The sequence below is a fragment of the Neodiprion virginianus genome, chromosome 1 (assembly GCF_021901495.1).
Source record: "Neodiprion virginianus isolate iyNeoVirg1 chromosome 1, iyNeoVirg1.1, whole genome shotgun sequence".
In the NCBI taxonomy this organism is placed as follows: Eukaryota; Metazoa; Arthropoda; class Insecta; order Hymenoptera; family Diprionidae; genus Neodiprion; species Neodiprion virginianus.
In genome coordinates, this window is record NC_060877.1 from 32044722 (window position 1) to 32061430 (window position 16709).

Genomic DNA, 16709 nt, shown 5'->3' on the forward strand with positions numbered 1-16709 from the left:
TTGGCTATATTAGTGGTGGTTTCGAGCTTCCCTGGAAGAATTTCGTTTGGCCATTATCGATCCCAGTGTGGAAATTTGCGCAATGGACCTTTGCGGTATTTTGCGTTTTAATCATAGTGGCGAACCGATGTTGCGGGCGAAAAATCGCCTCAGATAAACTGGGAATACTCGACGTCTTCGGAATGTTTTTGGGCATCGGTAGACCATCGCCGCGAAGCAATTACGGCAGAAGTTTATTTGGAATGTGGATGTTTTACTCTTACTTGATAACCGTGTCGTACAACAGCGGGTTGGTCAGTTTTCTCACCACTCCGAACGAAATAGGCATTATTAACACTTTCGAAGAGTTACTTGCCAACGGCATGCGTTTTGGTGGTGGGAAATTTCATCGGGAGTCCTATCACGACGAATCGGACCCTGTAATGATGGAGATTTACAATAAATTTGAGATCTGGTCGACAAGCGAGGCCAGGAGTATCTTTTTAAAAAAACAAGGAGCTACCGGGGTTTTCACCTCATCAGTCTACGCATACAACAGTAATTTTGCCAGTATGTACGTCGTTTAATAGTTATAAAAATTACCGGCTTATGTTGTCCGGAGTAAACCTAGTCATCGAATTCGTCCAAACAAATTCCTTTCATCTTCGCAGGTTATCGCAAGGAACCGCTTCGTTTGTTGACGGAAAAAGCCTTCACATTTCACGTTCCAATCTTCACGAGACGTGGATCACCTTTTGCAATTCCTTTGCGGCGTTATGCGTGGCAAGCAATTCAGGGGGGCCTGAACAACTACTGGCTCTCTTGGTACACTCGTAATTCGAGTTATACAAGAATCTACGACAAAATTGTATCTCCTATCACCATACCGCATCTGCGAGGGATTTTCTATTTTCATATTACCGGACTAAGTTTGAGCTGCGTCGTTTTTTTCGGAGAACTTGTTGTTCACAAGCGTTACTCGGGGCGAGCTGCTCTTTGATTCTCGACTCTCAGTTCAATTTTTTTCAGTCACATTGACTTATAAGTTACAAACATGGTCAATTAAATGGGTAATGTACGTTTGCGGTTCAAAGTTTGCATTATAAATCTAAGGTGGATGTTCTAATTATTGAGTACCTCAATAATTCATAATCATGGAAAATGAGATGCCGAATAATGAGGGCCTAAGGCGACAATGATTAGGAAATATACATTATTACAATTTACACAGTAACTACATACCATGTATTTACTACTAAAATTTTGGTTCCCGTTGTGAAGCGTATATTTGAGTTAAGCGTGTTACATTTGACTTGTACAATAATAATGACTACTCCATCCCGCAATACCCGATAGATTATATTCCCAAGGTATTTAAAGTGTTCAATATAATATAAGTTAGGGAACACCATTATGCGTCTGCAGACCGTCTTACAATGTTAAATAGAAACACCCGCATTCGCGCAAGGGACAAGGAAAACTGCAGAAAACCTTGTCCGGGTGTAGCCGGAACCGAATTCTAGCCCCAGCTCGTCGATACAGCGCCTGAACGCCGTGGACACATCTTACAATTCTTGCGAGTTGCCGCTTAGGTCGTCGGACAGGCTTTGGATTGGAACTCGGATCCTCCCGCTCCGCACCCTCGCACGCTACGTGCTACGGTCCGTTATTAATCGATTGGTAATTAGTAAAATGATCCCAACAAAAAAGTGAAATTTATCTTACCCCAATGTAATTAATTATTGAAATGTGTCAATTCTACATCTATTACGATTCATGTTGTACATGTTACATTTTAAAAATGCAAAAATTTATAATTTTTATAAAGCATACAATGTGTTAAGTAATTAATAATAGACAATAGGTGAATAGCTGAAATTCATATTTCGTCAATGGTATCGCATGTCAAATAATAAGGAAAAGAATCTGATTATTATGAAATCATATTATATGGCACATCAATGTTTGTATCAGCAAGTGTTATTACTGTGGTAAATATTATCGCTTCAACTGTTCGTTTTGGAAGAAAGAAACGTTTATGATCAAGTATACGACAATTACTTTGAAAAATAAAAAATTTTGAATACATATTGCAAAATATCGACCACGCAAGTAAATACCAAAGACTACGTATGAGATCAACGGTTATAAAAATATCCAAGTTCTTCTTCTCAGCAGTACTATTTTGGTTGTTCAGTGGCGGGTGTCTCCTTTAGCAATTGGTTTTGCTGGGGGAAATTTTTCGCCCTGGCATCCTGTTCTATATAAAATGATAAATAATAATTTCCCTTCATTGACATCCAACCCATTAGTAATCTGGGGAAAAAAGAATTTGTTCATAGATTATTTGGTTAGCGGAAAACTAATCGGCAGTTGAAAAAAAAAATATATATATACATACATATATAATACTATAGTTATTCCGGTATGGTACAAATACTGTATCACGTGAATTTACATTGTATACAAAATTTACATACTGCTTCCTCCACGTCCTCTACGTTCCCCCTGTCTGTACCATCCTCCACGTCCTCTAGGTGCCCCCATTGAGGGTCCTCTGTATGGGGGGTATGGGTATCGTATTCGGCGGTCGTCCCATTCATCGTTTGCGTAGGTGCTAAAATATGGAAATGGATGTCCCAAGGGTTGTATTGGACGTCGCGGATATTGTGGCGGAGGAGGCGGGTTTCGCTGCAAGAGATTTAAGCGTGAAAAATTTACTTGTGTCTATTAATCGAGTTGCACGAAGATGGCACACAAGAAAAATTATTGAAGGTCGCAGTTTTGTTGAACTTTTGTCTACGGTCTTACACTCCTGCGTTACTTCAATACTGTTCTGACTATATTACATGTTGAAATATCGAACAGTTTCTAGATTTCAAATTGTTTACTATCGCCAAAACAAATACTAGTAAATAAATGAACAAAAGAAGAATTGTATATTTTACCAGTTGCCGTCGTGCTTGGTCATCTGGAGTCACAACGCATACAAACTGCTCTCCCAATGATCTTATCCAAGCTGGTAACGTGGGCATAGACCTGTTGAATATGCATACATAGAATGAGAAAAATAACGAATCATGTTTAGTTGTTTCAGATTTCTTAAGAATAACTCTTATCTTTACTACGTTACTGTTTTTTTTCTATAACGTTCGCTTAGAACAAGTGTGTGATGCCAAAAGAGAAGTACACAAAAAAATCTAACTCTGGACATAAAACCACCACTTTTGAAGCCCCCGGGAGAGAGTCATCTGGGGTGGGCGATGGTTGTTGGCGTCGTTGACGATAAAGTTCCTGGTCAGCTGCTTCTTCAGTTTCCCTATTTTTTGAGATACAAAATACATGTTTTGATTTCTTGATATGTTTTTTTCGAATGATTATGTTGAAACCAACGAGCTTGAGATGATAACAAAATATAACAAGAAAAATAAAAACCTGTCATGTCTCTCGCGGATAGGACTCCTATTACGAATACCTCTCTCGTTGAATCTAAAGATGTAGACGTATTGAGCACGATAAAATTTGATATAACTTATAAAGTATGTGCTTCAAACATAGTCCTCAAATAAATGAAAATTAAATCTTAAATACATTGTAAGACTTCATGCATTTATTCGTATCAACGAGATATATTTAATACACCTTTCTAATCCTCGAATGAAAAATGGTGGTGAATACTGAAATTCTAAAACATCTCCTTATTTCGTGGAGTTTATTCAATTTCATTGTTGATTTGAAACGACTGCGGAAATTTCGATGATAATGCTAGACAAAAAGTATTCAAATTTGAAGAAATAAAATCAGACCTTGTCGGCGACTCTTCATCAGACGATGGCGATTGGTCCTGTTCTCGTTTCATAATCCCCTGTGATCCAGTTGCCGAACGGGATTGTCTGTAATGTGTAATGAATACTAACGATTTTTAAAAATCGTTTCTCATAACTCCATAAAACTGGATGGTTTATCTCAGAATATAATTCTATTGGTGTTCGTAATGTGACTTACGGATTACGTTGGTCAGAGCGATGTCCTGAGGTAGATGATGGTCTGCGTGGTTCTCTAAAAATATCAAAGAATTAAGAACAACGTAGTTCGCTACAGTGGGTGAAACATGTACTTTATACCGCTTCGTGAAAATAAATAAAAGCGTATTATTATTCTTATAAAAAACTAAAATAAGTATATTAATATTTTTAAAATTCCTAAGCTTATGTGATAAGTTTAGCTTTTGGTATGCTTTACGTTACTGTATTGAATATTGCAATACTATTATCCATATTAATTGCTTGCAATACTTTTATCCATATTTATTATAGCAATACGATTATCCATAGTTAGTATGTAAATTACCATGAATATATCTGATATTTACGATACTTTTATCCATATTTAACACTTGCAATACTTTTATCCATATTTTCATTCATGCAATGATTTTATCCATATTAAATACCTGCATTACAATTTATATTTATAACTCGCAATACTTTTCTTCGTACTATACACTATCAGTACATATTTGCGCATTACTCTTATTAGCTAAATTTGTTATGCTGTGGGTGTGTGCACTAGGCATTATTTCATATAGACGAAAAAATTTTTCGTAGCATGAATACGGGAACAGGAATAAAAATTAGAAATCATAAAACTATTGTTAGTTTCGAATTGTCGCCGTAATGAATATTAATTTCTTATTCAATAAAAGCGTCGCCTAATCATGGAGATATTTCAATTACGCCTATACAACATACGAGTTTTGTAACTTAGAAATTAAACCATTTGGAATAGTTGTCCATTATTATAACATTCCTAACAAAAATAAATATAAACATATTGAACGGAGTTTTCGTTGGTATCAACTCGTGTTGATACAATAACAAGTTACAAGCGTGGTAACATGATAGAATAATTGTTTAAACCATCATTTTTTGCTACCTCATGCTGTAAATAGTTACTGCATTTCGAGCAGTCCTGTAAACGCGTGATATAATATGCACAAAAAAATTCAATTCTTGATCCATTGGTAAGTAAACGTAAGAGCAATAGAAATTCAAAGATTTATGGTGCACATATATTTATATATGTACATAACCAAGGTTCTCAAGCTGGAACGAAGACAATACCAGGGTTTTTCTGGAGACACACACATACATGTATGTATTACGCATCATATATGTCCATGTAGGTTAATTTTTCAACCATGTGTTCCCATAATGACTGAACAGCCACACAGGATTCCCCCATACATTTGTACAGTATATTGATACTCCGGTATCGCGCGTAGTACGCTCACGCAAGGTGACGAGTACGAATGAGATATAATACGCGTACACCCATTAATAAGTCATTTTTCTAAGCGCACCGTGCGTAGCCGTGAAGCATACCGCATGTATAGTACACTTCAAAATTACGCGCGGTACGCTCAGCAGCGTGACCCGGTAGTAAGTATATACGTAAATTTTTATTTCTTTCTTCACCGCGATATTATAACGCGCGCGTACGTATTCCCGACGCGGTAATATCGCGGCGAAGGAGAACTCGGCGAGGATGCGGTAGAAACAGATGTATCGCGCTAAGCTGTTTGCTCTGCATCTAACCTGTGGAATAATTTTAATGCCGACAAAATGGCTTGCCGAGTTATACAAGAACAGCTTATGATTGGATACGTATAAGTATGTACGTATGGACGGATACATACATATATTGCTCAAGCCATACTAATTGAAACAATTCATTTTACAAGTATTCATAAGCTGTAATGAAAATGTGTATTTATACAACGTTACTTATAAACTGCGAGCTGAAATTGATTTGTGAGAAAACGTGTGATTATACTTACGTGTATATATTACGCACAAATATATCTATTAAATTATTGTACCTCTCGAATTCACACACAAAGAATGAATCCACTATATTTGGAATGATTTACCTGAACCTTCGATATAGCTGCAGAGCAGCATTTTATCAAATAGAAGTGAGTTACCCTTCTTCTGCGATCCGTCTTTTGATGCTAAATCGTGCGTACAATAAGCATTGGATAAATCCGTCAAAGCGTGACAGTTAAAGATACAACTGTAAGCAGAGACATGGTGTGCTTATGGGCAAGCTTAGCATATTCCAGGGAAAAAGTGTGACATCGTGTGAACCAACTGAAGCGTTAGTAAGGCTAAAACAAGACATAATTTAGTAACAAAAAATAAACGGTACATTATAGCTACATTTGGCACGAGTGAAATGTTTTGGTCGTTATATATAATGTAACGTTACGGGGAAGATATTCATATACTGGTAAATATCTGCCAGCGTTTTTTTCTTTTTTCTTTTTGTAAGTTAGTTGTGTTAAGTGTACGTATAAATGTGCGAAGCATTAGTGCGTCTCAATGAACATACTGTTTATAAGTATGTGTGCAATGAATTAGATTTAATCTGTCCAAGCTCTGTTTTTTTAATTTTCGGGACGAAATAATGATTGATAATTACAGTTGCTTACAGTACTGACGTATTTGCTGAATGAAAAACCTGTTCTGTTTTTATTTTTGTGGTTTATATGTATTACATATTCTATCGAGTCTTTGACTCTGTTCCTGCAGACCACCGGTGGAAGATATTATATTTTTTTTAATTAATCTATAAATAATTATATCGTAATACAATTGTGGAGAATAAAATGGAAGAAGAAAAAAAGAAAACAGGTAAATAAAAACTGTGTTCTTTTTCACAGATTTTTTACGATAAAAAAATGTTCGTTCTCAAAAAATCCATGAATTCTTGATTATTGTTTTTTAATGAAGTTTGGATTGTTGTATTCAAACACAAGTAATTCTTATCGTAAAATAGAATATTCTTTTCGTATTGTTAATTTAGTGTTATCTTGAATACCTCATATACCAGGATTTGATTTCTAACACTACTGTTGAATGATAAACTTCATTTCATACGAAACAGAGCATACAAATAATGCCATTTAAACGTAATTTAGACAATTTTTTTAAAATCGAGAAAAACAAAAATTATTCAAAAAGTATCGTGAATATATTTGATTATTACACTCTACAAAGATATCCTGTCTAGTTTTTGTTTTCAACATAAAAATTGAACTAATCCGAAGAAATAGAAGAATAATTTCCTGCAGCTATTACTTTCAACTTACATTTATATACAATGCTTAGTAAAGTAGAATTCATATTCCATGTGGCATGCAAAGCATGCCAAGAATGATTACTTGGTTGAATAATTACGTGAACAAGTTATTCGGAAACAAATACATTTCTTTATACGTTTTCAAAGCATACCTGTGCGAATTAGATGCTCAACAATAAAAACTTCATTTTTCATAGCTTATACTCTATGCATGGTAACTAAATCAAGTTCTTTAACTAGAAATAAATGTATGTTCTATTCAATAGATACGTTCTAAACTAATTTGCAAACCTATTTGATGAATACTTACCGGTCACGGTCATCTGTTCTACGTCTCGAATAATCAGGCCGTGGGCTAGGGCTCCGTGTTCTTCTTTGCCGGGCCTCATGAGAGCCAACATTATTGTGACTGCGGCTACGAGCATGCCGATGAGAATCTCTTGAGCGAGTATGATCTTCACTGCTGTAGTGACCTCCTATAAATAATGATGAATATACCAAATAACAAATTCATGTTTTTTGTTTCAGTGAACAACAGAGACGAACAAGAATATTATATCATGAATTTAATTACATTGCATGCATCTATTCAGATTTTGATTAAGGGCTGTCAATAAATTACACATTTTATGGTGTTGTGGTTTGGAAGAGGAGATTAGGACTATATCTTGGGCAATCTTTTTTTTAAATTGTCGACAAATTTGTTGCATCTTCGTCAGTGTTCTGTTTACGCCTTTCTTCGGCATTGTAGTAAAAAAATTTTATTGAAAAATACTCTGATTATGGATTACTTTTATCACATCTCATTAAAAAGAAAAATAATTTATAAAGAACTTTTGTAAAGGGCAAATAAAATAAAATTGGTTACAAATTACTTTTGAAATGGGTAACTCATTGCGATTGTAATTCATGTCTATACCCATACGAAGAAAATTCAATAAAATTTTTTCTATTTTTCATTCTTATAACATTTATTTGTCGTACCAACAGGATTGGCGTGTATTTGAATTCTCTTCATATACATACCTAATTATGGGTATAAATCGCAACAATGATTAGTAATTGATTTTTCTTAATTACAAATTACAAAAGTTGCAAGTAGTTGAACGTGTAAGAGAATTACAAAAGAAGTTAACAACTCAGTTCGTTTTTTGCCGATATTAGACCATATTTTTAAAATCAATTACCGTCATCGTTCATTAACTAATATGTCACTTTCATTCCAAGAATGCACACAGTAAATTATTCACACCATTTTATGTTTTATGGAATTGTTTGGAGAAAAAAGGGGGGCGTTAGAAATCTTGGAAAATAACTTCACATAATTTACAGATGACCCATCAAGATGCTCATGCACTGGTACGCAAGCAATATAATTTTCTACAATTTATATTTCCACAAAGACTGATTTGATTAGAGGTAAGATGAAATTATTTGCATACCTCTTCGGTCAGATTCGGATCGCCTTGTCTCCGTGTGACTTCGGCTGGCTCTATGTTCTTCAGGTCGGTGAGGTCTTCGTCCTGAGGCGATGACGAATCGATGTTAAAATACCGTTTAGGGTTGATTGGATTTTGTGTAAGATAAAAATACATAAGCAGAAGCATGTAACATACGCGACAGCCAATTCAAGTAGTCACCAAATAGATTTTTATGCATTGTTCTGGTTAGATAGAAATAATTGTAAGCCATGTGAAGTTTTACTTTGTATTTACTGAATCAGAATGTTTATTGATTCTTACTGAAATTCAATTGAAGAGATAAGCTGGAAGTTCATGAGTAAGTCAGTATTTTTCAAGGATTAACCATCACTCAAAGTATCGAGCAAGTATTTTTCGAATGAAAATCCAAGACTTATAATTCATAGTCTGATCGATAAAAGCTAGATAGCTCGACGAGCTTGGGAGGCTCTTTTTCTGGAGGAGAAAATTACCTTTGCATCGAGTTTTAATTTTTTCAGAGCAAATATCTCGTTACTGATAATCTTGGACGCTGATTCATGGCTTGCAATTGATAAACTTCCAGTAGTGTGGTTATTCGGAAATTATCGAAATGAAATATTATTCGTGGTTAATCGAATATTATTTTGTAATTTTAATTCTCAATGTATTTTCAAATATGAACTGAAAAATGGTCATGCTAGTAGTCAATTTTGGTAAGATTTAGGTGGATCTTTTCTCTTTTTTTGTTTTTTAAATACGTGGTGAATATGATTATCAAGACCATAGTGTATTTTCTCTCGATTATTTCTTCGTGATTAAAATTGCTGCACTGATGAATTTTAAGAAAATTTTACGAAATAAACACTCATCACAATTTTACCATCTGAATCCATTACTTCGCTGAATTATAAGAAGATTTAAGGTCGTGTATTTAAAATATAGTAATACCACTAATAGATGAGATTTCTAGCAAACACAATATCTAAATATACGATTAATGAACCTGAAAAAACAATACCTATCTAAAAATTACATGTTACTTGTTAAATCGGTGGCAGTTAAAATTAAATTCAATAGCATTTTGTATTCATTATTGTAATTTATGATTTGGTAAATATTATTTTCACAGTCGCCTGATTCACTTTCAAATTTTCATTCGAAAGTAAATTTTCCGCTTCAATTCCGTGCTGATTTTGAATCTTCGATGATGCAACCTTGTAGAATCCATTCTATTGCATTTAAATTGCACACAGTTTAGGTACCGTGGTTAAATTTTAGATATCATCACGAATAAAAAATTGAGTGGAAAACAGTAAACTCGATGGAAACGGTTCAAATAATTAATTTAGATGGAAAAGATTTTCAATGCATGCAAGATTTCTACAGAGTTCAAGAGTATTGAAATAAAATTGAATATTTTGTTTTCAAGACACGACAGTATTAAAGACAAACAAACAATTCACTGGTAAATATTGATTTGAAAATTGTGGTTTATTTAATCTTCCTGATGATGTTGTTTAATCCTTCTGATGATGCTGTTTAATCCTCCTGATGATGTTTAATCTTCCTGATGATGTTGTTTAATCCTTCTGATGATGCTGTTTAATCTTCCTGATGATGTTGTTTAATCTTCCCGATGATGTTGTTTAATCCTTCTGATGATGCTGTTTAAGGGGACCTTGCGGTATAGAATTTTCAAAAGGTGGATTTTTTTTCTTCCAATATTTCGAAAGTATAGTATCTTAAGAATATACTGTGAAAATTTGGTAATGATATTCACAGTATTTCAAGTTTTACAGCCCATTGAAGGTCGGCGAAAGTAAGTAGAAGGGTCTGTGGGCTCAGTGAATAGTTCTATTGTTCGTAGAAAAGCAGCTGCTACCTGAGTTGTCTACCCGAGTTGTAGTGAAAATATTTTAGTTTTGAGAGTTAACTTACTTATTTAAGTAATTATCCCCGTAATGTGAGTACACGTTTAAATCTAATTTTTTGGAGAAAATACTCATTTGAAATTTTAAACGCGTTTATCTCAAAACTACTTTTTTCTGTCTTATGCTGATCTATTAAAAAAAACTACTCGACCGATTCATCTCAAATTAAAATATGTTATTAAGTACACTAGCAGCTATCGCAGGGACTAAAACGAAAATTTTCCATCAAATATTTATATTTTTTTTATAAACAAAACATTGTCAAAATCAATCTGTTTTCCGACTTCTAATTTTGACAATACGCCATTTTATTTTATTATTTTTTATTTTAGTTCCTGAGATAGATATACTCATAATAATTTTTTGATTTCGTATAAGTGGAAGAACCAAATCAATTAACAGCAGCAAGGTCAACTTTTTTCGAAGGGACGAATTCAGCGCCATTTTTAAGATAATGAGAAAATTTTATTTTTTTTTTAATTTCCATTTTTGTGAAATTTATAAGTAATAAAACATACCTACAAAATTTAAATAACATTGTTCATTTCTTTCATAAAAAAAAAAAAAAAAAAAAAAAAAAAAATTTCGAAAAGCAGTCAAATTCTCACCCGCTAGACCGCAAGGTCCCCTTAATCCTCCTGATGATGTTGTTTAATCTTCCGGATGATTTTGTTGTTCAATATCCCAGTTGTATAATGATGTCCAATTGTAGGATGCCTCAATCGATAATTTTTTAATTTTTGATCATTGCACTTTTTAAAATGAATATTAATGAAGTTAAATGGAATAGTTACTTGCTATTGACACATATCACAAGAAATTGAAATTGTGCATGAGACATGAAAAGAGATTACCGTATTTAAGTGTAACAAAAAATATATATAATGTGCAATTGTGCTTGGATCAAATTTGACTGTCACACAATATTTAAAAAAAAGATCTGACTCGACTGGAGTCTTCAGAAGAGATAAAATAATATTGGAAAGAAGATTATTGATTTGGTTTTGGAATATTTTGCACTTGATGGTCTTGATGGTCTTCTTACTTCGCAATCTTCGGGTGTTGATTCCTCCAGTTGATGATTTTTTGTATTAGATTGTATAATTTATTTTTTACGCGCACAGCATCGCATTTACAAATATTAATTTTAGTAATTTCGCGGTGTTACAAAAATGATGTACAAGTAAACAAAAATCGAAAAGCAAAACTTTATTCACATGCACTACTATTCAGTGGAAAATGTTTCAAACACAGAGGTTCATGTAACGTGACGAGAAAAGTTGGATTTAAATTGTGGTTGACTTTTAAAAAATGAACAACATTTGAGAATGTATGGGTTTAAGAACAAAGATGTGATATAACGTGATAAAATAGGACCAACTTACAGATTATTTCTCCAACAATATGACTACTTCAGAAATTTTTTTTACCATGCAAACAATTTCGTGATCGAGTTATTGTTTATGAAACAGCGAATGCTTATTTACTTTTTTTTTTTTTTAATTATCATGGTTGGTTTTAGTTCCAGGATCTTCAGGGGTAGAGTTTTAATCAATCCTTTTATTGATTGAATAAGATCTTCCTGATGATGACAAGGTTTTGATATGCTTGGGTGTTAGGTTTCCGAGCATTGTTAGAAGAGTAATGAATGTGCAAAATTTGAACATAAAGAATTTCAACGTGACGCAACTGCAGTATGGATAAAAAGACTAATCGCGTAAACAACAATATTGCATTTTCTCATGATATCAAATTACATTAAAAAACTGTGCATGCACTAAATGCGAACTTTTATAGAAACAAAATTGGTTGTTCAAATGTACTGTCACGTGAAAAAGTTAAATTTGAAAATAGGTGCTCTTATTTTGTGTAATTTTTGAAGAGAATAGTTATTTTACGAATCAGCTTCATTTTTCAAGCAAAAACTTTAGTTAGCAGCAGAGACATCAAGTTAAATATTACCAGATAATAAGAAAAATGATCTTACATCTTTCTATGTGATCACATGGATCTTCATCCTCCGATGGCTTGTTCAACCACACCTAGGTAAGTTAAAAATCTATTAATTTACATGCATTTGAATAGTGGCAAAGGAAATATTTCTGTATCTTCTGTTGTAGTACACTTGTCGTTGCTGATGATGAGTTGATACCGCGTCGATACTGTTGACGAGGTGATAATCTTCAAAAGATGACATTGCTGCAGGTAGTGATCTCCAGGTTGTTGACCTATTGCTGAAAGTTAATATTTTACATGGAAATTGTATGCTACTAACGAATTTAGGTCCAGTGTAAAATCCCATTGTGTTAATTCTAGTTTTTCTGTCGTTGTCTTCGCTTCCATCCATAAGAATTTTTGTATTATATTGAAAACCTGAGTTACGTGATTGATAACGTAAGAAGTATATATGATAGTTTTGCAATGACAAGATAAGTTGTAGAATCAAAATCTTCGTGTAGCTCCTTCATCTTCAAATGTTGCCGGGATCAATTCTATTGCCATTCAAATGGTGCACCTGTTTCTTGAGAAGGAGACCAAAGTGGGAGTTACCATTACCTGGACCTGCTCGATCTTCTAATTTGCGGATAGTATCGAATAATTTGATCTCTTTCTCTGTAGCCGTCGATCTCCAAGAGAGTTTTCTTGAATCGCGGTGTTGGTATCTGAACAAAATGTTAATACTTCCATAAGATACGCTTTATGTGCAACAGAGTTACGATCTTAAATATTGTTCTTTATAAGCATATTAATATCAGTACATATAGGGAGAAGATGAGTCAAATTGACAACATCGGATGCAGAGAAACTTGTACAGATTTGTAAATACCATGGTATTCCTTACACAGAGTATCGAAAAGTGGCTCATTCCATGAAACAACTAAAAGGTTCAACGCAAATATGAACACTGATTATTCCAGTTTCTTTAGAAGTATGAAGGTAATTTTTGTAATTTGAAATGATGAATGAAAGCCAGAAAACTGATCGTTGAATTGTGTTCCATTTTGTACAAAATTTTTGAGTATTTTGTGCTGGAGAATAAAGATTCGTCTCAACCGTATACCTGAACTAAATAACTGAATTATAGAATCGTCCGGTTAGATATCTATCTCGAATTTATTACTATGTTTTCAACATACCGCAAAACATAGCCCAAAATCATACTGTGACAGCTAAAAAAACTCGTTGTTTCAAAACTGCCATAAAAACTGATGTAATATCATTTATACTTCAATTTTATTTATTTTATTCATATACGGGTTGTCCCTTATAACATGAAAGTAAATGCGAGCAATCTGGCACACAGCTTATCACCCATCTGTACAAGCAAAGGTACCGCAATTTGAACAGAAATAGTTTTGTTTTAGGCATGCGATATGTTAAGAAACACATTTGAAATACATGTATAAAAAAATTGTGTTTGAAGAGTGAATGGTGTTTAAGAATAAAAACTTCACTTCATGAGCAGTATATAATGGTAAGTCTACTTGAATTTGCAATATTGAGTTTTGAGAACAGTTTACGACAAAATGATTTGTACTTTCAAATTAATTAATAATCTCATAGCTATAACAACAAACAGTCGTGTTAGTTATTACTATGGTAATCTTACTCACGGTCGATGGTATTGTAGTTTCAAGTCGCGAATCAAATATGGTGAATATTTCAAGGTAATAGATTTAACTTACTCTCTGGATGATGTCTCAGCGGAAGTTCCTGGTACCGGACTATGGTGTTTAGGTTGACGATCTTGGAATTTACGGTCACTGTTTTTATCATCTGCCATTCTATTGAGATTATGAAGTTCTATCATTTTCTTTTTCCGTTTCTCATGTTCCGCTTGTATTCTCTGCTCTTTTTGCCATTTAAGTCTTTTATGAATTTTTTCTATTGCCAGTTCAAATGGAAGAGATTTATATCTTGATATCGCTTTTATTTGGTCAAGGGTTGGAGACCCAGATTGACGTGGGTTCGCCACGGTCGTATCTAAGTATAAAAATGTAAGATTGAATGCATTTAATTTTTCAATAGTAACGACGACAGTTGTTATTTATTATGATATTATTTATGATTAATAGCTAACAATCAAAATCTTTTTCACATCGCTCAGGCAATAGAATTAAATTAGTTAAATGATTATAAAGTTTGACAGCATAGGAATGAAAATTTTAAACTTATTATAAATATACATGCGTAACTTTTTATTAGCGACGAACATTTGCGAGGTATCAATTCACTTATCGCAATGTTCTGCACTTAATCTACGAAACAGCATAGAACACATTTTCCTTACATTATATGGGAAAAATGTGGTAAATTGTAGGGGTGACCTCATGATTTCCATTTGGCGACGAGTTACGTTCAACTTCGTGAAATTTCTTGTAAACAGATTAGCAACAGTATTTTACTATAAGAATGTTAGTTTTTTTTAAAACTGATTTTGAGGACGGCGTTAAATTGTTTTATAGAGCATTGTAAAATCAAACAATAACAGAAGAGCCAATTATTAAAACAACAAAATGAGTAGATTAAGGCATTTTAAATAAAAACGATACGCTACTGTATGACCTGTTCTTAACATGTAACTGTAGATAGCGATTTGCACGTTACTTCTGAGCTCAAAGTGCAACAAGAACTTAACACGAGTCAAGTTTTAGGTAATGAAACATGAATGAAGTAATTGTTGACCGATGTACAGGTGTTTCAGTGGAAAAATTCGATCGTTTTTTGTTTTGACAACAATGTCTTATCCTTTGTTATCACAACAACGCCCATAAGATCATCATTTTTACTACTTCATTGTTCAAAACTTAATTTGAGTCAAGTATTTATTGCACACAGGGGTTCAATTCTGAACTCAGAGTGCAAAACAACGCCGCAAACCAAGTTTAGCAAAGCAAAGTTTGCCCGGCCTTGAAAATACAGGTTAAAACGTAAAAAAAAAAAACCTGATCCGTATTTCCAACTAGAAATTACCATATGAAATGCCTATGCACACAGCATACTGAAATTTTAGCAACATTTTTCTGCACCAAAATTAATCCGATCTTGAAATGTTCAAGAGCACTTACAGCTGATTAAAATTATTGTATGTATGGAGGTATTCCATGCCAACTGAGAGGACATTTTCCCTAACCCCCGCCAATTTGCTTAATTATTTTTTATATGATTTTACAACCTAAAAGAAGCACTCAGATTTTTCATCCCAACCATTCTTTTTTAAAAAATATTACAAACTCTTTTATGGTGCTAGAAGAAACGCCATTTTTTATTTTTTTACAAAAACTCACATAATTTCTGGGTCCCAAAACAAACATTTTGAGCCATAGTTCAGAGTGGAGAATTGATTCGAGAAAAATTAAAAGAAAAATTGAGCATTCTAACTATTTCGATTATACATAATTGTTAAATCGAAAAAATCCATTAGTTTGGCAAATGCATACAAAATAAGAAAAATTATTCCCCTAAAAAAATATTTAAAGAATACATGAAAAATCAATTCTCCACTCTGAACTATGGCTGAAAATGTTTGTTTTTTGGACCCACAAATTATGTGAATTTTTGTAAAAAAAAAAAATAGGTAATGGCGTTTATTTTAGGACCATAAAAGAGTTTGTAATATTTTTTAAAAATGAATGGTTGGGACGAAAAATCTGAAATGATGGTGAGTGCTTTTTTTATGTTATAAAATCACATAAGAAATAATTAAGCAAATTGGCGGGGGTCAGGGAAAATGTCCTCTCAGTTGGCATGGAATACCTCGTAAACAACTTTGGCGCGTAGAACTAGATTATCGCATGAGATACGACGCTTACAAACTGATAATATACGTGGAATCACGATTCGCAAACACTAATATAAATAATGAACCCGATTCAACAGGCTATAAGAACTTGAAATTCAAAGTAAATGCGATACTCACAATATTCGTGCCCGGTTGTTGGTTCTCCGTACCCAATCAATACTGCTGTCGTAATGGCCGCAATCGTCGGGGTTCGCGGGATTCGGCAGGGCGAATTTTATTCAGAATTTACCCTGTCTACACCCCTTGGCGTCATGCGTACCGTAGTTGCGTACAGCTAAAAAATCAACAATGCCAATGAAATGCGTAGCGAACGGTGTTGCCGCCGCGACGTTGCCAAATGCTTCAAACACTAGATGGCGCTACAAAATAGAGGCAGATTTGAAATTCGAATGTCTGGAATGTCCACGTTCT

The 16709-nt window shown here is 33.7% G+C and overlaps 1 protein-coding gene across 5 annotated transcripts; it reads right to left on the reverse strand.

The window, feature by feature from the left end:
• Positions 1-1240: 1240 nt before the first annotated feature.
• LOC124296782 (peptidyl-prolyl cis-trans isomerase G-like) lies at positions 1241-16602 on the reverse strand. 5 transcript variants are annotated; one of them, XM_046747145.1, is made up of 12 exons: positions 16416-16602; positions 14182-14280; positions 13052-13158; positions 8565-8645; positions 7433-7598; positions 3985-4038; positions 3786-3872; positions 3415-3468; positions 3185-3298; positions 2928-3018; positions 2460-2670; positions 1241-2295 (listed from the first exon to the last, which is right to left on the reverse strand). In XM_046747145.1, the coding sequence occupies exons 2-12, from the start codon at positions 14277-14279 to the stop codon at positions 2288-2290; spliced, it is 1071 nt and encodes a 356-aa protein (XP_046603101.1). In that variant the 5' UTR covers position 14280; positions 16416-16602; the 3' UTR covers positions 1241-2287. The 5 variants fall into 5 exon arrangements, with proteins under 5 accessions (XP_046603101.1, XP_046603094.1, XP_046603107.1 ...); XM_046747138.1 differs by having other exon boundaries at positions 14182-14479; XM_046747151.1 differs by lacking the exon at positions 3415-3468 and having other exon boundaries at positions 14182-14479; positions 16416-16600.
• Between the last annotated feature and the right edge of the window lie 107 nt (positions 16603-16709).